This window comes from Misgurnus anguillicaudatus, chromosome 15 (genome assembly GCF_027580225.2).
Source record: "Misgurnus anguillicaudatus chromosome 15, ASM2758022v2, whole genome shotgun sequence".
NCBI lineage: Eukaryota > Metazoa > Chordata > Actinopteri > Cypriniformes > Cobitidae > Misgurnus > Misgurnus anguillicaudatus.
This window is the reverse complement of record NC_073351.2, coordinates 467610-494093: the sequence shown is the minus strand read 5'-3', so window position 1 is coordinate 494093 and position 26484 is coordinate 467610. Positions and strand designations below refer to the sequence as shown.

Sequence of the window (26484 nt, the reverse complement as noted above, 5' to 3'; positions counted from 1 at the left end):
GATATTCATGCGATTGACACCAAACGTGGTCAACATGATGCTGAGACAATGGAGATGATAAAATGCGAAGGGATTTTTGACATCTCGAACGCTGTTGCCATGGCAACGCATCAAAGTTTACTATTATTTCAGGAATATTTAAGCCTCTTGGCATGCTTAGATTAACTTCAAATTTGGCACACACATCAGAGTTGTCAACTGTTAAGTGTTGACAAACAGGTCAGACATAGGTGTGCCTCTTAAGTTGCTCACTAGCGCCCCCGTTTGTCCAAAATGTGGGACTTCTTTTACCTACAGTCCCCAATTGGGTCAGTAACAACATAAATAGTCCACTGATATTTTCCCACTTGATGCACTTGCCCACCGTGCATCGTTTTCTCGGAGGCACCGTGTAGCGGTAAAAATACGTGCGAGGGCCCGCCATTGCTGCTTGCAGCTATATTTTTTATTATTTTTTTTAACACTTTTGGGCATTTTGGGTGCCTAAACATACTCGAAAACTCTTGAAATTTGGCACAGACGTCAGAGTCGTCGGCCATTAGGACTGGGCAAAGGCTGGAACACGGGTGTGGCAAGGGAGCTCTGTAGCGCCCCCTGTAATGCAAAAACAAACATTGAGGCACAGATTCTGCAAAAATGTACGCACATGTACGAGAGTTGGTACGCATATAGATCTCATCAACCCAAACAACTTTCGCCCTCTAACATTTAAGCTCCACCTAACAGGAAGTCAGCCATTTTGGATTGTTTAAAAAATGCATGCAGTGAACTTTTAAATACTCCTCCTAGGGGATTCATGCAAATAACACCAAACGTGGTGATCATGATGTCAAGACATTGGAAATTGCGAAGGGATTTTTGATATCTCGAACGGTGTTGCCATGGCGAAGCGGCAAACTCATGGCGAAATCAGAGAAACAGGAAGTGTTTAATATCTATGGCAAAAAATATCTTATTGTGATGCCATGCGGGGTGTTTGTTCGTCTGAAGATTCCGATCCCATTGATGCGCCTATTGTGACTTCCGGGTATAGCACCACCACCAGGCGGTAGGAAGTGTGTCAGTTACAAAGCTGGATTTTTTTGACAGTTCCATGCAATGTTTTTTTAAATACTCCTTCTAGAAAAATCATGCAATTAACCCCAAAAGTGGTCAAAATGATGCCGAGGCATAGTAGATGATAAATAGGGAAGGGATTTTTGATATCTCGAACGCTGTTCCCATGGCAACGTGTCAAACTTTACTTTCATTTTAAAGGCATATTTAAGCCTTACAGTTGCATGCAGTGAACTTTTAAATACTCCTAGAATAATCAAGCAATTGACACAAAAAGTGGTCAACATGATGTCGAGACATAGTAGATGATAAATTGCGAAGGGATTTTTGATATCTCGAATGCTGTTCCCATGGCAACGCCCCAAACTTTACTTTTATTTCAGGCATATTTAGCGCTCTTGGCGTGCTTAGATTAACCTAAAAGTTGGTACACACATCAGAGTTGTCGGCTGTTAAGTGTGCACAAAAAGGTCAGACATAGGCGTGTCTCTTAAGTGGCTCTCTAGTGCCCCCGTTTGTCTAAAATGTGGGGTTTCTTTTACTTACAGTCCTCAAATGGGTCATTAACAACATAAAATAGTTCACCGATATTTACCCACTTGATGCACTTGCCCACCGTGCATCATTTTCTCGGATGCACCGTGTAGCGGTAAAAAAACGTGCGAGGGCCCGCCATCGCTGCTTGCAGCTATATTCTACTTCTTATATTATCTATTGATTTTCTGTGTTCTCCCCTACATTTACTCATGTAAAGCTGCTTTGCAACAATTAACACTTGTGAAAAGTGCTGTATAAATAAAATTGAATTGAATTGAATAAGTTAATATTTAATTAGGAGATTAGGATCATAGATGGCTACAATACACTGTATACACAAAACCATAACCACACTTCTGTGGCAGGCCATCTTTTGTCCTGTATTTCAGAGTAAGATAGTTGGCAATCCTACCTGTGAGGCAGTTAAAAACTGTTTTACATATAATTTATTTTGGTCCAAAATTACTTGATGCAATACATTCAAAATATGATAGATGGCACTAGACTGCACAGCACTATATTCCATTCTGCATTGCAGCCTTGACACAAATGAGTAAAACATTTGTGCACAAACAATAAAAAGAAAAGTGAATGCCAAATGTTGTGTTTAACAAAGAATGGACAGCAAAATACTTCATCAGTATCTGAGAGGCAGCAGCATGTCTGATTTGCCAAGTCGTTTTTAAAGACAACAACCTGCTTTCCTTCTTTGTTAACACACATATTGTATAGAATTTTTTTACATCAAATTTTTAACACTGAATTTTATTTTGCATCTAAATCAGACTTTGAATTTTAAAAGCCATCGAATTTCTAGCACTGTTTTTTTGCCTATGACATTTTTTCAATGTTTTAAAAAAATTCAATGTAAAAAAATTCAATGTCTAAAAAAGTTCAATAAAAAAAAATTCAATGTCTCAAAAGATTCAGTGTAAAAAATTAATGTCTAAAAAAATTCAGTGCAAAAATATAGCTGCAAGCAGCGATGGCGGGCCCTTGCACGTTTATTTACCGCTACACGGTGCCTCCGAGAAAAGGTGCATGGTGGGCAAGTGCATCAAGTGGGTAAATATCGGTGGACTATTTCATGTTGCTACTGACCCATTTAGGTACTGTAGGTAAATGAAACCCCACATTTTAGATAAACAGGGGCGCTAGTGAGCCACTAAATAGACACGCCTTTATCTGACCTTTTTGTCAAAACTTAACAGCTGACAACTCTGATGTGTGTGCCAAATTTAAAGTTAATCTAAGCACGCCAAGAGCCTTAAATATACCTGAAATAAAAGTAAAAGTTTGACACGTTGCCATGGGAACAGCGTTCGAGATATCAAAAATCCCTTCTCAATTTATCATCTACAATGTCTCAGCATCATGTTGACCACTTCTGGTGTCAATCGCATAAATCCCATAGAAGGAGTATTTAAAAGTTCACTGCATGGAACTGAAAGGCTTAAATATGCCTTTAAAATGAAAGTAAAGTTTGACGCATTGCCATGGGAACAGCGTTCGAGGTATCAAAAATCCCTTCGCAATTTACCATCTACAATCTCTCGGCATCATGTTGATCACTTTTGGTGTCAATCGCATGAATATCCTAAAAGGAGTATTTAAAGGGCCATTTCACCCATAGGAACATTAATCTTTATGGAAAGTGAGTCATATTTGTAGTCAAAATGTAACATAAATGTAGAATTTTGTGCCTATTTGACAGAGAAAAGACAAAATGTGACTTTAGAGCACATTTGTATGAAAAACTACAACTGCCACTATGCACCACAATGCACAGCTCTGCAAGCCACTCCCATTAATCGGAACACGGCTCAGACATGCTATTATGTACATAAATGCCACGTTAGTAAAACAAAAAAAAAATAGCCACCACCACTGTGTCTGACTGACACCAATCATGATTTACTTTTAAACGTGATGTTACATTGTGGTACACACAATAACACTCTGGCCTGGTGTGTAGCAAAGTCTTATTCAAACAGTAACGTGCGGTTTCAGATCCGCAGTACAAATGTCTTTTCAATTAGTTAAAAAAGGGTATGCATTTTAAATGTTTATTTAGTTTTACCAATTTTCTTTTTGTCTCTTGTTTACTGTAATTACATTTGTGTTATTATTGGCCTCACTGCTTTCACAATATAGACATATAAAACACCGCTCAGATATGCTATTGTGTACATAAATGCCACGTTAGTATAACAAAGAAAATATTAACACTCACTTTAGTTAGACGTCCGTTTATCCCTGCATCCTCCACACAAACGCGTCCCCTGCATAATATCTCCACAGACGCGCTGCCTCAGCTCTTGGAGCTTGTGCTCGTAAACCGAAACACGTCTTTGAAATAAGCACGCGACCAGAAACATTCACAAAACAAACGTTCACATCCTTATCTGATCCAGAAATGTTAAACCGAAAGCAAACGGCGCGAGTCCGTCCAAGCTTATATACTCCGCGGCGCGTCTGCTCGTAAACCGAAACATGTCCGTGAAATAAACGTTCCAAACGCGCGCAAAGTTCCTCTCCTGCATAGAAACCCTCACCAAACAAACGCCCATATCCTTATCTGATGCAGAAATGTAATAAAGCAAGCACACAGCGGGAATACAGGCAGTAGTCTGTCCAAGCTTCTCTACGCAGCAGAGGCCGATGGTTTCTGCGTCTTCACCAGGCTCCTCTACCCAGCCGACGCCCAGGCTCCGGCTTCTCCTCGGGCTTCTGTTCCTACATCTGCCTCAGCTCTTTGCAGTATTGTGGCTCATAAAGGTGCAATGTACAGCGGATTAGAGCATCACGCTTGTAAAACCACCCTCTTCCATGTAATATTGATCAACTTCCACTGTTATTGTAACATGAATTCGGCTCGCTCCACAACTTCTGTTTAGCTTAGCTTAGCATAAAGATGGCGGCTGATCGTTTTTTTTCGGTCTGTGTTCGTATATTTTCGTAAGTCCCACCCACTTATCTGTAATTGGTCTGAAGCGCGAGTGGGTCCCACCCATAGCCCCCACCTTGGAAAAATGAGGAATGAGTGTCTGTAGTCTTTCACACTCAATAGAGATACAGGATTTCCTTCTTTCAATGACGCAAAATGACGATTTTTACATCATTGAAAGAAGGAAGTGCCTCACTGAAATCAGTATTTCTCCCCTCTCAGGGGAAACTGAGGGAATGGTGCACGACCATTCAAAAACATGACTGGGGTTCTAACGGTACAAAGCTTAATGCAAATGGGTGAAGTTTCCCTTTAAAAGAACATTGCATGCAACTTAAAAAATCCACCTTTGTGACTTACACACTTCCTGGGGCCTGGTGGTGGCGCTATACCCGAGACTCACAATAGGCACATCGATGCGATCGGAATCTTCAGACGAACAAACACCACACTTGTCTTCACAATAAGACATTTTTTGCCTTAGATATTAGACACTTCCTATTTCTCTGAATTCGCCATGACTTTGACAAACGGGGGCGCTAGTGAGACACTAAATAGACTAAGCACGCCAAGAGCCTTAAATATACCTGAAATAAAAGTAAAATTTGTCGCGTTGCCATGGGAACAGCGTTCGAGATGCCAAAAATTCCTTCGCAATTTATCATCTCCAATGTCTCAGCATCATGTTGACCACTTTTGGTGTCAATCGCATGAATATCCTAGAAGGAGTATTTAAAAGAATATCGGATAGAACTGTCAAAAAAATCCAGCTTTGTGACTGACACACTTCCTGGCGCCTGGTGGTGGCGCTATAGCCGAGAATGCTGCCTTTGAACCTTGCATTTTCGCATGTACTGCTCTTTTTTCACGCCTTAAAGCTTCCACTGCAAACTATGCTATGGCTTGGCTGTCGGAGTTCACCTCTTTGATTGATGAGCTGTGACTCATTTCAAGTGACAGAAAAACTGAACAATTATATTGTTCCTCTGAATGGGTGGGCTCTCTTATCACTAACTTTATGACAAGTTCTGCCAGCTTTAAGGTTCTGGTTACAAGGCAGCCAACAAGGAAATATCTAATTGTGACAACATAGAGATACATGTTATTTTATTGCAGTCTTTTTCGGTTTGTCTAGTTTTGTGGTAATTATATCCACAAATACTTTGATTTAAATGTTAATGTAAATCTATGAAATTAATTGTTTTGGTCATTTGTGAAGCGCTGTGTTGGATTTTCCTGCAGACAAGTGAAGCATTGCTGAGTGAGGGGGATTTTTACCCATTTAATTCCATGACAAAAGGTGATGAAGATTATTAAATATATGAAGAGTTTGGTTCCAAAACGCGATAAACGCCATTTTTGAAAAAAATGAGTTACTGCCAAAATCAGTATTATATCAGGTCAGTAGTTAAAACTAAATTCTTAATTTTACGCAAAATCCAATATCCGCCGTGTTATTCCGTCATCTTTTCTCCCTTTTTTCCCAAAATGCGATAAACGCCACTCCCCCTTTTTTACAGAACGCAATAAATCCTACAGCGCACCATTCACGCAATGTAAACAAATAATGGTGGCGCGCTGAGTACATGGAGTCCTAGTTTTCCTCATCTACCTTGTACGTGATCAACAAACAAAACAAAATAATACTTTAATTGCATTGATAAACCTGTGATGGTTTTCTGTGATGGGAAAGAAACGTAAGCCATCAACATCTAATAATTTTCCTGAGAGGCACTCGGGAGACGGGTGCTTGTTCTCACGACAGCATCAAGCTTCTCATGCTAACACATTGACCCCAGAGGATCTTATGAAAAACTTTCCATAATTTTACTCAAAGTCAACGAAAATCGAGCAGGACTAAAAACATTTTACAGCTGATTGCTGTGAAAGACGTTAAGCGACGACGTCAAGTATAACCGCAATGACAGGGTTCTTAATATGACAAAGTAAGTGTTTTGATTCATGACATTAATGTTTATATTTTTAATTAGTGTGTACAACTAGTCAACTAAATGAATATAACATGGCAAAGATGAATGTACATTTATATAGGCTATTGATTCAATAGATTTATAGCATTTTGAATAAAAACTTGTTATGGATTTATTGCATTTTGTGGAAAAAATAATCCGTTTTTATAATAAATCTTTGAAAATCAACTTATGGATTTGAATTTTTTATGTTTTTATAACCTAAAGATGCTATGTGAAAGTTTCTAACAGAAAATAGTTGTTTTCATCTTGTCACTTTCTTGGTATAGAAAACACGTTTTTACCAAAATTTGTCAAAATGGATTTATTGCGTTTTGGAACCAAACTCTTCATATATACATATATTTATTTAAAATGCTTCAGTTGTTGACATGATGTAAAATCGACGTGTTTTAAATCTACACTGTGTAGGATCTACTCCCATCTAGCGGTGAAATTCTATATGACAACCAACTGAATATTACTTTCTACATCACATTTACACCTGGTATTTAAATCTGTCTCTTTTGTCCATTTTCGACCGCTTCTCTCCAGATTACTGAGGGGATGGTCTGTGGAGAATGTGGACGAAACCGTCTCCTGTCATTTAAACATGAGCACGAGTAATGACGAGTTTAAACGGACGTGAACAAATATGTTGTCACAGTCCACTGCTTGCTTGTGTTGTAAGTAAACATGCTACACAATGTTTTGTCCATGTATATGTAAGAGCTTTCTCTGATATTTCAGCGCAACTTTCACACACTTGTAAAATGAAACTAATGAAAGACGCACTTGTTGTTTTTCCTGTTGCATTGTCGTTTAAATGTCTTTTTCGCTTCCTTGGCGACTTGTTTTAATGTCCTTGAGAATAGGTCTTCAACAGGCTTTCAAATCTGCCTCAACTCAAAGCATTAGATTGTAGGTTCCTCACGGTGTGTGAGGAATCCGAAGGCTTTCAGCCTATGCAGGTCGCATATGCAGGCTGCATACGTCATCAAGCCTGGTTTATTTAAGTTAACTGAGCATTACATTTGTGAGTCATAAGCATATTACAACAATTTACAATTAACTAAGAATAATTGTCAGCTTTATAATTGTTAATATTCTTGATGACGTATGCCCCTTACAAATGCAACCTCGGGAGGCTTCAGCTAGCGGCCAGCGTGAGTGTAGTCTGAAAGGCGGAGCTTGAATTACAGGAATGTCCCTCGTCGGCAAATGTATTTCAAAGATGGAGGCACAACATGGATTCAGCCAGTCGAGCGACTCGCCGGTATGTTTTCTAAATAGCAAATTCTACACTTACGAGAATACTTTGATTAGTAGGTGGAATAAATTACACATGAATGAGCACATATTTTTGAAAGAACACATGGGTTTTTGCTAAGAATTAACTCCACAGTGTAGCTTTAAAATATTTACGACTTGTTGACTGAACTGTTTGCTTACAAAGGCTTGTTATTTGCTGCCCTCTGAAATCTTGGAGCATTACTGAGGAAAATGTATTCATTTAATTCCATAACAAACAATGAGGGAGATTATAAACAATGAAAATGTTTAAGCTTCTACATGATGTAAAATCAACACATTATGAAATATTTGCGACCTATTGACTAAATTGTGTGCTCATACAGGAGATTCCTGCAGCCTGCAGACAACCTGAAACATTGCTTAGGGAGAACTTTATTAATTTACTTCCACTACAAAAGGTAAGGAAGATTATTAAACAAATATATTTATTCGGTTTCATTAAATATAAGATAATTACATTTCAAGAATTTGTTTTTTTTACCCAGCCCTAGTGTATGTGTTTGTATTTACATATGTAGGTAGTTGACAAATAAATGTGTGACTGTGTCCCATGGTGTGAAAGAAAAAAAAAACTCTTGAGAGACTTATCTTTATTGCTGGAGTAACAAATTGAATGAGAAAGATTTGTCTTTAAAAAATGTTTTTTTGAGAGAGGGGGGCGGTGCTAATGACGGAGTAAGACGTGTCTTTAAAGAGCTCCTTGAGCCAAATCCGTTAAAAACTATTTTCAAGAGCCAATAACTATGTAAAATACATGCCTTTAAAAAAGCATGTAACTTTAAAACACTATAATTTCAAATTCGACTGGATATCTCAACATGAGCAAACAAAAAACCAGGAAACTGAAATCGACTCAACTAGGCCTTAATCAACCTCCGGCCTTGCCTGACACGCAACCCGATGAGTCCAGCGGCGATGAAGAGGATCCACCAAACCGAACTCTACTAGCTGCTATCACAGCACTCAGAAGTGAAATGACTAAGATAAAGGATGACATCTGTGAGAACTTGGAAAGACGTATTGAACGTGTGTATAATGATTTGACAGAGGAGATCATCACGACTAACAACATGGCCCAGATGTCAATTGCTAATCTTGGAGCAAAATCACAGACGCTACAAGCTAAAGTCACGGACATAGAAGAAGCCGCTACTGCACACTCCGATATTATTACTCAACTTGAACAACAGGTGACTAAACTCAATGCCGAAGTTGTCAGCCTTAAAAAAAGAATGAAGATTTAGAAGGAAGATCTCGTAGAAACAACATCAGAATTACAGGCGTACGAGAGGGTTCGGAAGCGACAAAACCGAGGGATTTTATCGCCAACTTTCTGAAAGACGTACTCTCCCTGGATGAAACCCCGCTTATTGACAGAGTCCACAGGACCATCCGCCAACATCCGAACCACTCCGACCCACCACGCCCATTTGTAGTACGGCTCCATTACTATCACGTTCTGGAAGACATTCTCCGTAAAGCTGCTGCTAGGAAAAATCTCCAGTATCATGGTAAATCCATAAGCATCTTCCCCGACTATCCACCATCAGTGGCAAAGCAAAGAGCGCAATTCAGCAGAGCCAGGCAGATATTGCGCAACCTACCCGGCGTCAGATATGGTTTACTTTATCCAGCAAGATTCCTAGTCACCCATAACGGCACCCAGTCATCTTTTACAGACCCGCAGAAAGCCGAGGAGTATGCTGAACGCCTCATTACAACATCATTGGGATCAACTGGAAGAAGTTAAAAAAACTGATAATATACTAGGTACCATTTCTGACAGAGAACTTTACAGACTGTGGTAAGATAACGCGACAAGAACTGTAAGTGGAGAGATAAATATTAGATTTTTACTGACAATATGCTACAAATCTCTACTTAAGTTAATATCCTTTCCCATGTAGTGTTGCTCCACAGTTGCTTAAGTTTTGCTCTGGAGGTACCCATTAAGATTAAAGTATAAGAATACATTGTTAAGTTTACAAACCTTTCACAAAATTTGATTATTATATAGGTTTTACTTTTTTTACTGTTATTTTTAGGGCTGTGAAAATAACGCATTAATTCGATTAATTAATCTGAGAAAAAAATAACGCGTTAAAAAAAATAACGCAGATTAATCTATTCCGTATTGAACCTGGATACATTCTAGCCACCATTTGACTGTAAAATAAAGGAGGTAGACGAGAACGCGCTGGCGGTGACTGGATCATTGACTGGAACATTTACTTATAAAAAACGGCCTGATGGAAGTGATGATAAAAATAAAGTATGCAACGTCTGCAGCAAAGAATTCGCATATCATAGAGTTCGTCCACTCTAAAGTACCACATCATACAAAGCACATGGATTAAAGTTCTCCGTCGTTACACGGATTTCCGTCAATTGCAAAATTATTAAATTAACTTTTCATAAATACGACGTGTATTCAGCTTTTTAAGTGGGATGTGATCAAAGCCTGGAGTGGAGCAAAATCACGTTCCTCTCTCCACTGTAAGCTTTCTGTAATCACTACGCACCGGATCCACTCCGGGTTTTCTGGCTGTAGCGCGTAAGATGAGGTAAAACTTTATTTCAGCTAGCATGGACATACTTATGCAGGAAGGCTCCGAAGTTTTGGAGATCGATAAAGGTGTAAAAGACCAATGGAGATTGACTTGGCTTAGCGGAATGATGAAGATTGGGATCAGAAAACCAAATATAGCACAGTATAGGTGTCCTGTATTTTGTGGGTAAACGATTTCTCTCGTACGTGATTACTCGCGTCCCGTTTTTGACTGCTACGTTGATCTAACCAGTGGCTGATAAAACGGGTTTGTTAAACTAGTGAGTACACTTTATGTGGCGCCACAAGAACCAAGAAGCAGATGACATCCAAATCCCGTGAGAGCAGTTCGAGAAATCATAACAGAAGACTGCTTCCTAAATGCTCTCGCGGTACTTTGATGTCATCCACCTGTCGGGTTCTTTATTTAAGGTTTATGTTCAATTGCACAAAAAAGCCCTGCAATTGATATTGCACTGTTAAACTGTTGGTAAATAATCTTCCTGAAGCACTTTATTTGCTTAGCATATTACTTTAAGTTATTTTTGTTGATTGTTATGGCCATTATTTGAACACTGAAAATACTGTAATAATAAAAGAGTTTTTGAGCTTCAATGTCACTAATGCTGATTATTCACTGATTTATTTAAAAATAAATATTTAATACTTTCACAGCAAAAATTATGTAGGCGATTAATTTAGATTAATTAATCACAGAGTATGTAATTAATTAGATTAAAATTTTTAATCGATTCACAGCCCTAGTTATTTTTTATTATAATTTTTTTTACTCTTAAACTTACCTATAAATAATTTGTTTTATATTATAAATGGCTATGACATTATAGTTAGGCTCGAGGGGCTTACCCCAACAGGAGTAACAGTCTTTGTTAGTTAGGTTACTCATACAGGGAAGTTTTGTTTTTGTTTTTTCCCGTTAACCATTTTTCCTGCAGCTACATTATATTAGCTTAAGGTATTTAAGTTTATGTTGTTTATTTGTTTGTTGTTTATTGTGTTTATGCTCGTGTATATGCGGAATTATAATTTTTGTGCAGCAATAGAAGCAAGTCTCATTCTTTATAATTTATACAGATATTTGATCCCTCATTTTATTCATATGCCAATTTTCCTTATTATTATACATGGCGAATGCATTGAATCTTAAAAATGGATTGACATTTACAAGCTGGAATATACGAGGTGCAAACAATCCGGTGAAAAGAGGTAAAGTTTTGAATCACCTAAAGTCACACCCGTCGCTATGGGCGGGCCATAGGGGGCCGGGCCCGCCCTCAAAGACGCTTGTGCCCCCCCCAGTATTTAAAAAAAAGACTGTAATTTTAAATTATCATAGTTGCTAATTTTGTGTTGCATTAATGTTGTATTCTTTATAATTCTATATACAGTCTCCTCTGCCAAAATTGAAACGACATCGACGCCTGACGTTGGAGAAGGAGACACTGGACGAAAGCCTGAGCCCAATGCCAGCTCCGTGGAGCCCGACCCCGGGCCTAACAGACTACTACATTCAGAAGATATGGACTTGTTCACTGCAGTGATTCAGCTTGCTTTGGAAAAGGACCTCACTCACGAGTTAAATTCCGAGCGCTGCCTCCACTCCAGTACCGTAGGTTCAAAGTCTGCGTTTGTGTGTGTGTGTGTGTGTGTGAATGTGTGTGTGTGCACGTGTCTCATGGCAATGCATATCCCTCTGTTGACTGCTTTAAAATGCAATGTTTGAGAGATGCCTCTGGTGTTACATGTAATATTGTATAGACTTATGGATATTCATAAAATTGCTTCTGTAATGTGGTGTAGGCTAGGCTATCTGGTCATATTGCTGATGGTTATGTTTAACGTGATGATTACGTGCTGCGCGAATAGAGTATATATTATTATAAGTATACGTACTGTAGGCTAATAATAAGTGTGCCCTCCCATGCATTTCATATGCCCCCCTTAAGACTGAGGTCTGGCGACGGGTCTGCCTAAAGTCACTACATTCAGACTTTCTTTTTGCAAGAGACACATTTAAAAAACAACTGTCATAACAGATTGAAAGCCAAATGGGTAAAAGAGATATATCATACGTCCTTCTCCACAAAAGCAAGAGGCACTGCTATTATAATAAAGAAAGGGATACCCTTTATTCACAACTCTACTATAGCCGATAAAGATGGTCGCTATATCATTGTCTCAGGAGAGATACACAACACAACTTTAACTCTCATGAATGTATATGCTCCAAATATAGATAACCCTGCATTTTTTAAGAAAATTTTTAGTTTACTTTCCAATTTATCGCAGACTATGTTAATAATAGGAGGAGATTTTAACACGCCTTTAGACCCATATCTTGATCGGTCAGCATCTCGTAAAATTCCCAAAAATAATTCAAGTGTGCTTATAAATTCATTTCTTAAAAGTATGAATTTAATAGATTTATGGGGCTTTACCAACCCATCTGGCAGAGATTACTCCTTTTTTTCGGCAGTTCACAATTCGTATAGTAGAATTGATTCTTTTCTAAATTAACGCTTAACTAGTTCCATTCACAACGAATGTGAAATATACAATATCAATTTCAGACCACAGCCCACTAACATTCAATTTACATTTGGAAGGTATGGACCCACCCACTAGAACTTGGAGATTAAATCCTCAATTACTGACAAATAGGGAGTTTTGTGAATTCATTGAAGCTCAAATAAAACTATATTTCGAAACGAATGACACCCCAGAAGTCACATCATGTACTTTATGGGAAGCGTTTAAAGCCTATTTGAGAGGATGTGTGATTTCATATGAAACGACCAAAAAGAAAAAAAGAAACAATTAAATGTAAAAATCTTGAAGAACAGATACAACAATTGGATCGACAGAATGCTTTAAACCCCACCCCCGACTTGCATAGAGAAATAACTAATTTGAAATATCAATTGAACCAACTTCTCTCCAAGAAAATTACATCAGCTTTTTTATTTACTAAACAAAAACACTTTGAATTCGGAGAGAACCTCACAAATTATTAGCTCGTCAACTTAAAAAAAATAGAAGCCGATCGTGCTATTCACAAGATTGGAGATGACAGGGGGCATTTATTACTTAAACCAAAGGAGATAAATACACGTTTTTTACAGTTTTATTCTGACTTGTATACTTCAAAATGTAATTATGATCCCAACATTATGAATACATTTCTAGACGAATGCAATTTATTAAGAATCTCACCTGAAAACTCGGAAAGGCTTAATATAGATATTCACGCCACAGAAATACAAAAAGCAGTAGCCTCTCTTAAAAGCGGAAAATCGCCTGGCCCTGACGGCATACCGATTGAATTTTATAAAAAATTTAGTGAAATTCTTATACCATTTCTTCATAGAATGTACAACCAAGCTCAATTAGATGGCGCTTTGCCACCAACATTAACACAGGCTACAATCATTGTTATTCATAAAAAAGGTAAAGATGAATTAAATGTAGGCTCATATCGGCCAATTTCTCTATTAAACTTAGATTATAAAATATACGCAAAAATACTCGCCAATAGATTAACTCCCTTAATGAACACAATAATTCATGATGATCAAACTGGCTTTATATTAAATAGATCTTCAACGTCTAATTTACGACGTCTCTTTGATATTTTATACACTGATAGGAAAAACCAAAACGACCTAGCCATATTAACTCTCGACGCCGAAAAGGCGTTTGATCAGATAGAGTGGGAATACCTGTTCGAAGTATTAAAACGATTTAATTTAGGTGAGAGGTTTATAAAATGGATAAGACTTTTGTATAGAAATCCTAAAGCACAAATTCATACTAATCGCAATTTATCTTCGTCATTTCATTTGTTCAGAGGAACACGACAGGGATGCCCCCTGTCAGCACTAATTTTTGCTCTTGCTATTGAACCACTTGCACAAAGTATCCGTTTATACCCCCAAATATATGGCTATCAGACTAAGACCACTATAAATAAAATTTGCTATATGCAGACGATATTTTGTTATATGTGACCAAACCTCTCCTCTCCATACCATCCATTCTTGAAAAAATGGAAATGTTTGGGAAATTTTCAGAATATCGAATAAATTGGACCAAGAGTTTATTAATGCCAATTCATGATATCCCTCAAATAACGTTGGCAAGGTTTCCCTTTAAGGTTACTACTGATAAATTCACATACTTGGGTATAGAGGTTACAAAGCAACTCTCCTCCCTCATGCAGTCTAACTTTTTACCTTTATTAGAAAAACTCAAAAATAAAATAAAATTTTGGAAAACCCTGCCAATATCACTACTTGGGAAGATAAACGCCATTAAGATGATCTTTCTACCACAAATATTATACTTGTTTCATAATATCCCTGTTTTTTTTAACAAAATCATTTTTCAAAAAAATTTATTCAATTATAAATCCATTTTTGTGGGACTACAAAACGCCAAGAATAAATAAAAAACATCTAACCAAATCTAAAACGAATGGAGGTCTACCCCTTCCAAATTTTATGATGTATTATTGGGCGTGTGCTTTTAAAAAAATTAACTCCTTTAACATCACTTCTAACACACTCCCCACTTGGCTAATTATTGAAATTGAAGACTGTGACCCATATTTACCTACAGCCCTAATACTCTCACCAACACTACCTGACAAAGAAAAGGGCGTTCAAAACCCAATTATACATAATTTGTCTCGTATATGGAAACAAATCAAATCACACTTTACCCACAAAACGCTCCCCCTTTCTTTACCAATTGCAAAAAATCCATCCTTTACTCCTTCTAAAATAGATTTGACCTTCTCCGACTGGAGGAAATTAGGATTATGTTATATCCGTGACATGTATATTGAAAATAAATTTGCCTCATTTGCACAACTTCAAAAAAAGTTCAAATTACATAACAATAATTTCTTTAGATATCTAAAGAAGGTTTTGAGACACAGCCACAATCTTTGCTTGATGAATGTTTTACTATACCTTCATATGAAGATAAATTTATTTCTATCATATATAATAAATTACAAACAATGTCTTCCCCCTCGTCCAAAAAATATAAAGACAGTTGGGAAAAAGATATGGGTATTCATATTCCTGATGACATCTGGGAAGAATCTCTAGAATATATACACTTCTGCTCTAATAACACGAGACACTGTCTTATACAGTTTAAAACTATACATAGGCTTTATTTTTCAAAGATTCACAGCATTTTTCCGAACACTTCAGCAAACTGTGATAAATGTCAGTCCCTCAATGCAACACTTTTTCATGCTTTCTTTTCTTGCCCGAAAGTTACCAGTTATTGGTCTGATGTATTCAATGTACTCTCAAGAATTTTTAAGATTACATTATCACTGGACCCATTGTTGATTATCCTCGGCACATCACAGGTATTTAGAAAATTGACTGCAACTCACCAAAGGTTCATTTCCTATTCTCTTATTATTGCAAAAAAGTTTTTTGATGTCATGGAAAGGACCAGCGATACCCACTGATAAAATGTGGCTTCGAGACTTGTTCAATACTTTACATTTAGAAAGAATCAGATATTTGTTGAAGGATAATCTTTCAGGCTTCTATAGTATTTGGCAACCCTTCATAGATTTCTTACAATCAATATCGGTATAAATTCTTTTTCATTTTATTTGTATAAATTCTTATTGCACTTTATACTACAAAATTGTATTAATCTTCCACGCGGTTTGTCCTGTCGTTTATACCTTTTTTTCTTCTTTTTCTTTACCCATCTTTTGTTTTGCTTTGTTTTTGTTTTGTTTTGTTTTGTTCCTGTTTATTTATATAAAAATACCTGAGCTTTTTTCATATTGTTTATTGTAAATTGTATATCGTTTATATGCCCAATAAAAAAAAATGTTTATATTATTTGTAATTTCAATGAGAATTTTGTATGCACAAGAAGTAAGACATTTCGGTTGAGATGGTTAAACATATGTATTTTGAGTTTGTTAAAGTGAATTCCTATCGAGAAAATCACTTGCTGCCATCCAGCTCCGCTTTTTGCATTATCAAAACCATGTAATTGCAAACAACCTATTAGGGGTGTAAATTGTCACTGTTCTCACAATTACAATGTGAACAGTTTTAGATATTACGAAGCACTGCGTTATCAGTTTTCGATATTTCTGCACAAGTCTGTCTTCCTCACACTTTAAGGGCTTATTCACATTATGCGTACCGTACCAGAGTACGTTCGACCCCAAAGTATGGTTTGTTGGGCTAGAGTGTTTGCTTAGGACTGTACCAGGGTGTGATACGCTTAAGTGTACCCTGGTACGTTTTGAAGATGAGGTCTTGGGCACAGTTCGCTTTGATTCAGGGACAGGGCATGCGTGCTGGATTGTGAACCTTTAGTGGTCATTGAAAAACTGATATGCACCGCTGGTTTGGCACCAACATTTGCCAAACAATCTGCACAGCAAACATGATTTTCTTCAAAACAATTGCATCTTTTACAGATGTAAACATACTCTGGTATGGATAATAAAGTGTAGTGCACACGAATAGGGGGGTGGGGATAGTATAATTACTGAATATTAGCTGTCTTTAAAGACTCACTTGATCGAGCAGATGGGTGACAGTAGCAGGAAATAAAAAATATCTATAGTGGAGAAAAGGACTAGACTTGGCACATCATTTTGCCACTAGTTGCACCAATATTTTCCACCACTAATGAAGCTCTTAATTTTTAGGATGAGTCAAGTTCTGTTGATGTGACATGAGAGGAAGTCATCCACTGCATAATAGAATACCTTGGTGAACATGGACACTGTATACATTTCATAAAAGTATTATAAGGATTTTAAAACATAATTGCTGTTTAATGTTGCAGGATAATGAAGAACAAGCAGAACTTGAGCAGCTTGTGATGACTGTAATTGTATCAAAGGTATCTTCTACAAGTGATAGCCCAATGGATGCTGAAATTGTTATGGATGGAGTAAAGGTTCTGTCAGGCCTTACTGGTGTTCACAGGGCATGCTATATCCTCCTTGGATTGACCTATGCATTATATCTCCAGTATCCCAGGCATCTAAAGTTCAATTCAATTCAATAAAGTATACCTTTTGAGGTGTTTCAGAAACTTTTCTTGGAGCTGGAGGTATTGAAATACAATACCTCAGGTCGTAATTTGTTGTCTTAAAATGAGATGTTTTGAGTGTGGATAAATGTGGCAGAACACAAACATGGTATGTTTTTCTCTAAAGACTGAAAAGTAATTTTTAAAGTTTACATTGTTACAAATACACCATTAAAATGAGATGATTTCCTGCTCTTTTGACTGCAATAAATAATAAGTGATTCATCTTTTTCTGTTATTATTAAATAAGATGAAATTAATAATACTTAATAATATGTGTGTTAAAAAAATGGTCTCAACAACCCATGAGGGTTAATATAACCCTTATGGGTTGTTGGGGACATTTTTTGTCTTAATTTGGCCACAACTTTCTCTGTGTTTCACCAAATGGAATGATTTTTGGTGACAGATATTATATTGACACACATTTTAAGAAAATGCTTTGAAATTAATAAAAAAAATACCTCAACAATATACAGTGGGAAAATGTACTACCCTTTCAGGTTGTTCATGTACAAAAAAGCCACTAAATTAAATGGCGTAAAAAAATTCTGATTAATATCTTTTTTAATAAATCTGTTAAATCACCCTCAGTTCAAAACTACCAAACGTTTACAAAATGTCCATGATTTTAACTCTTTAATTGCCAAGTTCATAAGTGGTGTCACTGATTTGATGGGAAAAAACCCCGCACAAAATAACAGATTTTCAATATAAAAAGTGTTTGTGGACTGGATTTTTTTACCTTTTACCTTTTATGCTTTGATGCATTTTTAGTTTTGTGCAGCATCCGGTTTTATTTTTTTCTCCCTAATTAGTTGTTTGTGGCTTTTTAAGGGCCCGAACACTGAAGTGCGAAGCCCTATTGTTTTTCCTAAAATGTATTATTATTAGAGCCCGAGCACCGAGCAGCAGGCCAGAATGGCCTGCACCAAAAGGTGTGAAGCCATACTGTACAGCAAAGGCTGAAACATGGGCGTGGTAGGGGAGCTCTGTAGTACCCCCTGTAATGCCCCCTTAAAGGAATAGTCTACTCTTTTGCCAAATTAAACAATGTTATTACCTCAACTTAGACGAATTAATACATACCTATCTTTTTTCAATGCGTGCACTGTACAGCGTGTTGTGAATGTGTTAGCATTTAGCCTAGCCCCATTCATTCCTATGGTACCAAAAAAAGTTTCATTTTGTGGCACCATACTTACTGGTTTAACTCCTCATGTAACAGTCTTCAAATAGGGAAAACAAAAGTGTTTTGTGGCTTCCCTGTTTGGTACCATAGGAATGAATGGGTCTAGGCTAAATGCTAACACATTCACAACGCGCTGTACAGTGCACGCATTGAATAAAGATAGAAAGATGTATCAATTTGTCTAAGTTGAGGTAATAACATAGTTTAATATGGCAAAAGGGTAGACTATTCCTTTAAACATATTAGCTCCACCCAACAGGAAGTCGTCGTTTTGGATTGTTTAAAAATTTATGCGGTGAACTTTTAAATACTCCTCTTAGGGGATTCATGCGATTGACACCAAACGTGGTGATCATGATGTCAAGACATTGGACTTGCTAAATTGCGAAGGGATTTTTGATATCTCGAACGGTTCTGCCATAAAAAAACACATTTATGGCGAAATCAGAGAAACAGGAAGTGTCTAATATCTAAGGCAAAAAATTTTATTGTGATGACATTGTGTATGTTCGTTCTGATGGCATCGATGTGCCTATTGTGAGTCTCGGGTATAGTCCCACCACCAGGTGCCAGGAAGTGTGACAGTTACACAGGTGGATTATTTTGACATTTGCATGTGATGAACTTTTAAACTTCTCCTAGAATATTCATGCAATTAATGCCAAAAGTAGGTAACATGATGCAGAGACTCTTGTTTCCCTGTTCCCTAATGTGTCATGCTTTTTTTGGTTATATGTGTCATGTTTTCATTGGTTCACTCGTCTCTATTTAGCCCTCATGTATCCATTGTGTCTTTTTGGTTATTGAATGTTGTTGCTCTGTGTTTGTTCCTGCTTATGTTCAAGATCATTGCCAAGGATTTCATGTAAGGATATTCATGTTTTGATTTATTAAAGTCTTCTTCTGCATGTCTACTCATGTTTGGACAACACACATTACAGGGGTAAAAAGGGGTACAGCATACTGTTGCTACTTAGTGCTGCCCTTCAAGACAGAGATTCAAATAATTTACATTCACCTAAAGCATGACTTTAAGGAAAATCTCTTACTTGGTAGAAGTTCTCTGTCAGCCGTCTCTGTGCATACAGGATATGGATAAAACAGGTGACCTTTTTCTAAAGGATATGGAATCATTCTGAAAGCTGAAAGACCAGAGAATAAATGTCAGTGATTTTTCATTTTATTTTTAGGCTTGGGAAATACCCATGACTTAATGAATATAATCCGTTTACATTTTATTGTGAATAACACATGCAATTATATTGAAAGCAATTATTCTATTTATAAAAAGTTTGGTTTTGATGTGTCTAGTCAGACTTCTTATTAGAGAGGATTATCTGTTACTTCTGAAAAAATCTTTAACTTGCATCAGTAATGGCGCTTTTCCATTGCATAGTACCCCACGGTTTAGTTTAGTTTGGGTCGGGTCAGCTCACCTCACTTTGGCGTGGTTAGCTTTTCCATTGAGTTTAGTATCACTTCGCAGTGGGAGGAATTATAGGCGTGTCGTTATATTTGCGCTGCATACGGCTGTGACATCATACAAGAGAGAGCGCCCTTGTACATTCCCATACATTTATTTATTTATTTATCAGTCCGCCACAAAATTAAAATTGGCCACCACAAATAGATGTTTACTTTGCACATCGCGTTTATGACTACCTCTGTCTCACATGACAGTTTCTGTTCAAACACCCGTGGCGTCAGTCGACGGCTCCGCTGAGCCTCAATGAAGTTGCATTAAAGCATAAACAATACTGACGTGATCGTCGCGAATGTGCCGCCACCCAATTAAAATTGGCCACAACAAATAGATGTTTACTTTGCACATCGCGTTTATGACTACCTCTGTCTCACATGACAGTTTCTGTTCAAACACCCGTGGCGTCTGTCGACGGCGCTCCGCTGAGCCTCAATGAAGTTGGATTAAAGCATAAATAATACTGACGTGCACGTCGCGAATGTGCCGCCACAAACTGCAAGTCTGGAAAAAACTTTTATGTGTTCCTGATTCACAACCTGTGGATGTTTTTAATCGCTAAAAGGGTGTTTGTAAACTTAAAACAGAGCACAGATGACAACATGTTTGCTCGAGACAGCGCAAGCTAGCAGCAAGCTAGCAGCAAGCTTAAGCTAAAGCTAATATTTTACATAATAGGATGACGGCGCCGATGACGATTCTCTCAGACCAATCAGTGAACTACAGTGTTTACGCGTCACGTTTGGTATCAGCTCGGGTCGCTTGGAACCCCAACCGAGGTGGTACGAAAAAAAAGTATCGGGTACTACGAAGTGATCCCAATGGAAAAGCTCCCAAAAGTAAGCTGACCCGACCCAAACCAAACCAAACCGCGGGGCACTATGCAATGGAAAAGCGCCATAAGGTGAATGCTACAGGAAGAGTTTTACCAATACTCCCCATACAGTGTATACATCAACATGAAACACTTTTATTGTGATCAATTTTAATATTGTCACCTGGGATTTATTGCTGAGTGAAAAATATTTCTGAGGGTTATTAGAGGGAAGCTTTGTGTCACTTATCAGCTGAGAAAAAAATATGTATTATTTTGAAAGCATCCATGCAAATTTCAAACCCTTCTATGCGGGGTTGCAGGTGTGCCTAGTAGAACTCAGACTGAAGGCAGGGAAATTCTCTGGAAAGATGGCCATTCAACAGATTCACTTTTTTACTGACGTTAACAGAACAGGCAAATGAGAGTGGTTAAATTACTTGACCACCATTTCTTTTACAATGCAGAGAAACCCAGAGTAATCATGGTAACAAATTAAGAACCTACAAACATGCCTGTGGAAGCACTGAGACGGAATCCAGGGTCCTGTTTTGCTGTGAGGCACGAGTGATACTCACTGTGGTCGTATTTTTAGTAAATTTTGTTAAAGGTGCAGTGTGTAATTTTTAGAAGAATCTCTTGACCGAAATGCAAAATAATATACAAAACTATATTATCAGGGGTGTATAAAGACCTTTCATAATGAACTGTTATGTGTTTATTGCCTTAGAACGAGACCTTTTTATCTACATACACAGATAAAAACATGGAAGTCGCCATTTTGTGCTGCCATTTTTCTACAGAAGCCCTTAACAGACAATTTTTTTACTTAGTTGTCTCGGACGATTACATGTTTGTCCGGTGGCAGCTACCGTAGCTTCTCTATGTGTTTAAAAAGTGAGGGGTGAGCAGTGGACTAAGCCCTTGGATGCAATTCGCAACCTCACCACTAGATGCTGCTAAAATTTACACACTGCACCTTTAATGTATGTTCTTTTGTCTATGTTAACTAAGCATTTAACAACATTCAGTGGGTGAGTTATAACTACGAAGGAAAGCCTTAAACTAGAGTAAAAGAGCACCCGCTTACTTACTTCCCTCCCAAGTGCAGTGGAGCAGATTAAGCGCCCCCTCCACCCTTTTCCAGTGTTGCAGGTGAAAGAAAGCGTATGCTATGGCCTCACTGTCACCTCGTTTGAGAATGTGCTCTGGTGGTAGTATTAAACTCTTCATCTCTAATAGGTACTGCAGAAACACAATTGATCAATTGTGACATGAAATGTGTACTGAGTTCTGTTGTTAAAAGTATTGCTGCATGGATGATATGGGCTCTGATGTTCTAGGGGTGCCTATGTGTGGCTGATGATGGGCTGTGATTTTCAAGAGGAGACGGTGTATGGCCGATGATGGATTGTGATGTTTAAGGTGTGCTGGTGTATGGCTGATAACAGGCTGCGGTGTTAAATTGGTGCTGGTGTATGGCTGATGATGGGCTGTTGTATTCGAGAGGTGCTGGTGTAAGGCTGATAATGGTTTGTGATGTTTGAAGTGTGCCAGTGTATGGTCGAAGATGGATGAGATGTTTTAGGTGTGCTGGTGTATAGCCAATGATGGGCTGTGGTGTTCGAGATGTGCCTGTGTATGGTCTATGACGGGCTGTGTTGTTTAAGTGGTGCTATACTTTGGGCACATGTGGGTTGAACTCCACTGCTCTGTGTATGGCTTCTACGGCGTTCATTTCTGCTGTGCTCAAACCTCGTCTAGATGCTGCCTCTGGTGAAAACCTGCACAATCAAGGTACATAAATATTTAGGTCATATTTTAGCCCAAAATTAAAAGGAAGAAAGAAAATATATAGTTTATATAAAACATAAATAAACCAGTTTGGACAAAAGCAACCTTATGCATTTCAGTAAAGAGAAAAATAACATACTTATCAGATACAGCTCTGGCTTTTAAAAGAGCCGCTGTGTAGCAGATAGTTGCAGACTTTGGCAAACTGATGTCTAGGAAAGAAACAAAGACAATCAAAACATAATTTAATTTTTTGGTAATAAAAATAGACCTAAGTAAGCAATAACCTTTAAAATAACAAAATAATGATGCAATAATAACTGGATACAAATAAAAAATCAAAACTAAATAAACACATGGTTTTATTAAACAAAATATTAACATATATGTAAAAATAGCTGCAAGTACAATTACGGGGTCAAGCCAACAAGGAGACAAAAGAAAAATATAGCTGCAAGCAGCGATGGCGGGCCCTCGCACAGTTTTTTACTGCTACACGGTGCCTCCGAGAAAACGATGCACGGTGGTCAAGTGCATCAAGTGAGTCAATATCAGTGGGCTATTTAATGTTGTTACTGACCCTTTGGGGACTGTACAGGGTCGCTAGTGAGCGACTAAAGGGGAACACCTATGTCCCACCTGTTTATCCATACTTAACAGTCGACAACTCTGATGTGTGTGCTAAATTTGAAGTTAATCTAAGCACACCAAGAGGCTTAAATATGCCTGAAACTTTGATGCGTTGCCATGGCAACAGTATTTGAGATATGAAAAATCCCTTTGCAATTTATTATCTCCAATGTCTTGGCATCATGTTGACCATGTGTGGTGTCAATCACATGAATCCTATAGGAGAAGTTTTTAAAAGTTCACAGCATGTAACTGTCAGCCATAAATATGCTGGAAAATGAAAGCAAAGTTTGACGCGTTGCCATGGGAACAACGTTCGAGTTATCAAAAATCTCTTCACATTATATAATCTACAATGTCTCTGCATCACGTTTGGTGTCAATCGCATGAATTTCCTAGAAGGAGTATTTAAAAGTTCACTGCATGCAACTGAAAGGGTTAGATATGCCTTTTAAAATGAAAGCAAAGTTTGACGCGTTGCCATGGGAACAGCGTTTGAGATATCAAAAATCCCTTCGCAATTTATCATCTACAATGTCTTGGCATCCTGTTGATCACGTTTGGTGTCAATCGCATGAATATCCTAGAAGGAGTATTTAAAAGTTCACTGCATGCAAATGAATGGCTTAAATATGCCTTTTAAAATGAAAGTAAAGTTTGACACGTTGCCATGGGAACAGCGTTCGAGATATCAAAAATCCCTTCGCAATTTATCATCTACAATCTCTCAGCAACTTTTGGTGTCAATCGCATGATTATCCTAGAAGGAGTATTTAAAAGAACATCGCATGGAACTGTGAAAAAAAACCCACCTTGACACGTTGCCATGGGAACAGCGTTCGAGATATCAAAAATCCCTTCGCAATTTATCATCTACAATGTCTCGGCATCATGTTGACCACTTTTGGTAACAATCGCATGAAAATCCTAGAAGGAGTATTTAAAAGAACATCGCATGGAACTGTGAAAAAAAATCACCTTTGTGACACACTTCCTGGCGCCTGGTGGTGGCGCTATACCCGGGAGTCACAATAGGCACATCAATGCGATCAGAATCTTCAGACGAACAAACACCCCGCATGGCATCACAATAAGATATTTTTTGCCTCAGATATTAGACACTTCCTGTTTCTCTGAATTCGCCATGAATTCGTCGCCTCGCATGGCGGAACCGTTCGAGATATCAAAAATCCCTTCGCAATTTAGCAAGTCCAATGTCTCGACATCATATTCACCACTTTTGGTGTCAATCGCATTCATCCTCTAGGAGGAGTATTTAAAAGTTCAACGCATGCATTTTTTAAACAATCCAAAATAGCTGACTTCCTGTTGGGGGGAGCTTAAATGTTAGAGGGCGAAAGTTGTTCGGGTCGATGAGATCTATATGCGTACCAACTCTCGTACATGTGCGTACATGTTTGCACGATCTGTGCATCAATGTTTTATTTTGCATTAAAGGGGGCGCTACAGAGCCCCCGTGCCACTCCCGTGTTCTAGCCTTTGCCCGGACCTGATGGCCGACGACTCTGACGTCTGTGCCAAATTCAAATTGCTCGGGCCCTAAAAATATAGCTGCAAGCAGCAATGGCGGGCCCTCGCACGTTTTTTTACCGCTACACGGTGCCTCAGAGAAAACGATGCACGGTGGGCAAGTGCATCAAGTGGGTAAATATCGGTGGACTATTTATGTTGTTACTTACCCAATTAGGGACTGTAAGTAAAAGAAACCCCACATTTTGGACAAACGGGGGCACTAGTGAGCCACTTAAGAGAAACGCCTATGTCTGACCTTTTTGGTCAAGACTTAACAGCTGACAACTCTCATGTGTGTGCCAACTTTTAGGTTAATATAAGCACGCCAAGAGCCTTAAATATGCCTGAAATAAAAGTAACATTTGGGGCGTTGCCATGGGAACAGCGTTCGAGATATCAAAAATCCCTTCGCAATTTATCATCTACAATGTCTCGACATCATGTTGACCACTTCTGGAGTCAATCACTTGAATATTCTAGAAGGAGTATTTAAAAGAACATCGCATGCACCTGTAAGGCTTAAATATGCCTTTAAAGTGAAAGTAAAGCTTGACACGTTGCCATGGGAACAACATTCGAGATATCAAAAATCCCTTCGCAATTTATCATCTACAAGGTCTCGGCATCATGTTGACCACTTTTGGTGTCAATCGCATGAATAATCTTGAAGGAGTATTTAAAAGAACATTACATGGAACTGTCAAAAAAATCCACCTTTGTGACTGACACACTTCCTGGCACATCGATGCGATCGAAATCTTCAGACGAACAAACACCCCGCGTGTCATCACTATAAGACATTTTTTGCCTTAGATATTAGACACTTCCTGTTTCTCTGATTTCGCCACAAGTTTGTTGCCTCGCCATGGCAGAACCGCTTGAGATATCAAAAATCCCTTCGCAATTTAGCATCTACAATGTCTCAGCATCATGTTGAGCACTTTTGGTGTCAATCGCATGAAAATCCTTGGAGGAGTATTTCAAAGTTCACTGCATGCAACTTTAAGGCTTAAATATGCCTTTTAAATGAGAGTAAAGTTTGACACGTTGCCATGGGAACAGCGTTCAAGATATCAAAAATCCCTTGGCAATTTATCATCTACAATATCTCAGCATCATGTTGACCACTTTTGGTGTCAATCGCATGAAAATCCTAGGAGGAGTATTTAAAAGTACACCGCATGCAACTGTCAAAAAATCCACCTTTTGTGACTGCCACACTTCCTGGTGCTTGTTGGTGGCGCTATACCCGAGACTCACAATAGGCACATCGATGCGATCGGAATCCTTGGCCGAACATACACACTGCGTTTTATCCCAATAAGACATTTTTTGCTTTAGATATTAGACACTTCCTGTTTCTCTGAATTCGCCATGAATTTGTCGCCTCGCCATGGCAACACCGTTCGAGATATCAAAAATCCCTTCACAATTTAGCAAGTCCAATGTCTCGACATCATGTTCACCACGTTTGGTGTCAATCGTATGAATTCCCTAAAAGAAGTATTTAAAAAATCATGAGTAACACACTTCCTGGCGCCTGGTGGTGGCGC

The 26484-nt window shown here is 38.1% G+C and overlaps 1 protein-coding gene across 5 annotated transcripts in view; it reads right to left on the bottom strand.

Moving 5' to 3' along the window:
- LOC129419431 (suppressor of tumorigenicity 7 protein homolog) overlaps nt 1-26484 on the bottom strand; it is a 236756-nt gene that overhangs the window by 36623 nt on the left and 173649 nt on the right. For all 5 annotated transcript variants that reach the window (XM_055174572.2, XM_055174573.2, XM_055174569.2 and 2 more), the window contains 4 exons: nt 22908-22980; nt 22656-22758; nt 22069-22219; nt 19730-19822 (listed from right to left, as the gene is read on the bottom strand). In XM_055174572.2, coding sequence (XP_055030547.1) covers nt 19730-19822; nt 22069-22219; nt 22656-22758; nt 22908-22980 — 420 coding nt within the window. The remainder of the gene's footprint in view (nt 1-19729; nt 19823-22068; nt 22220-22655; nt 22759-22907; nt 22981-26484) is intronic.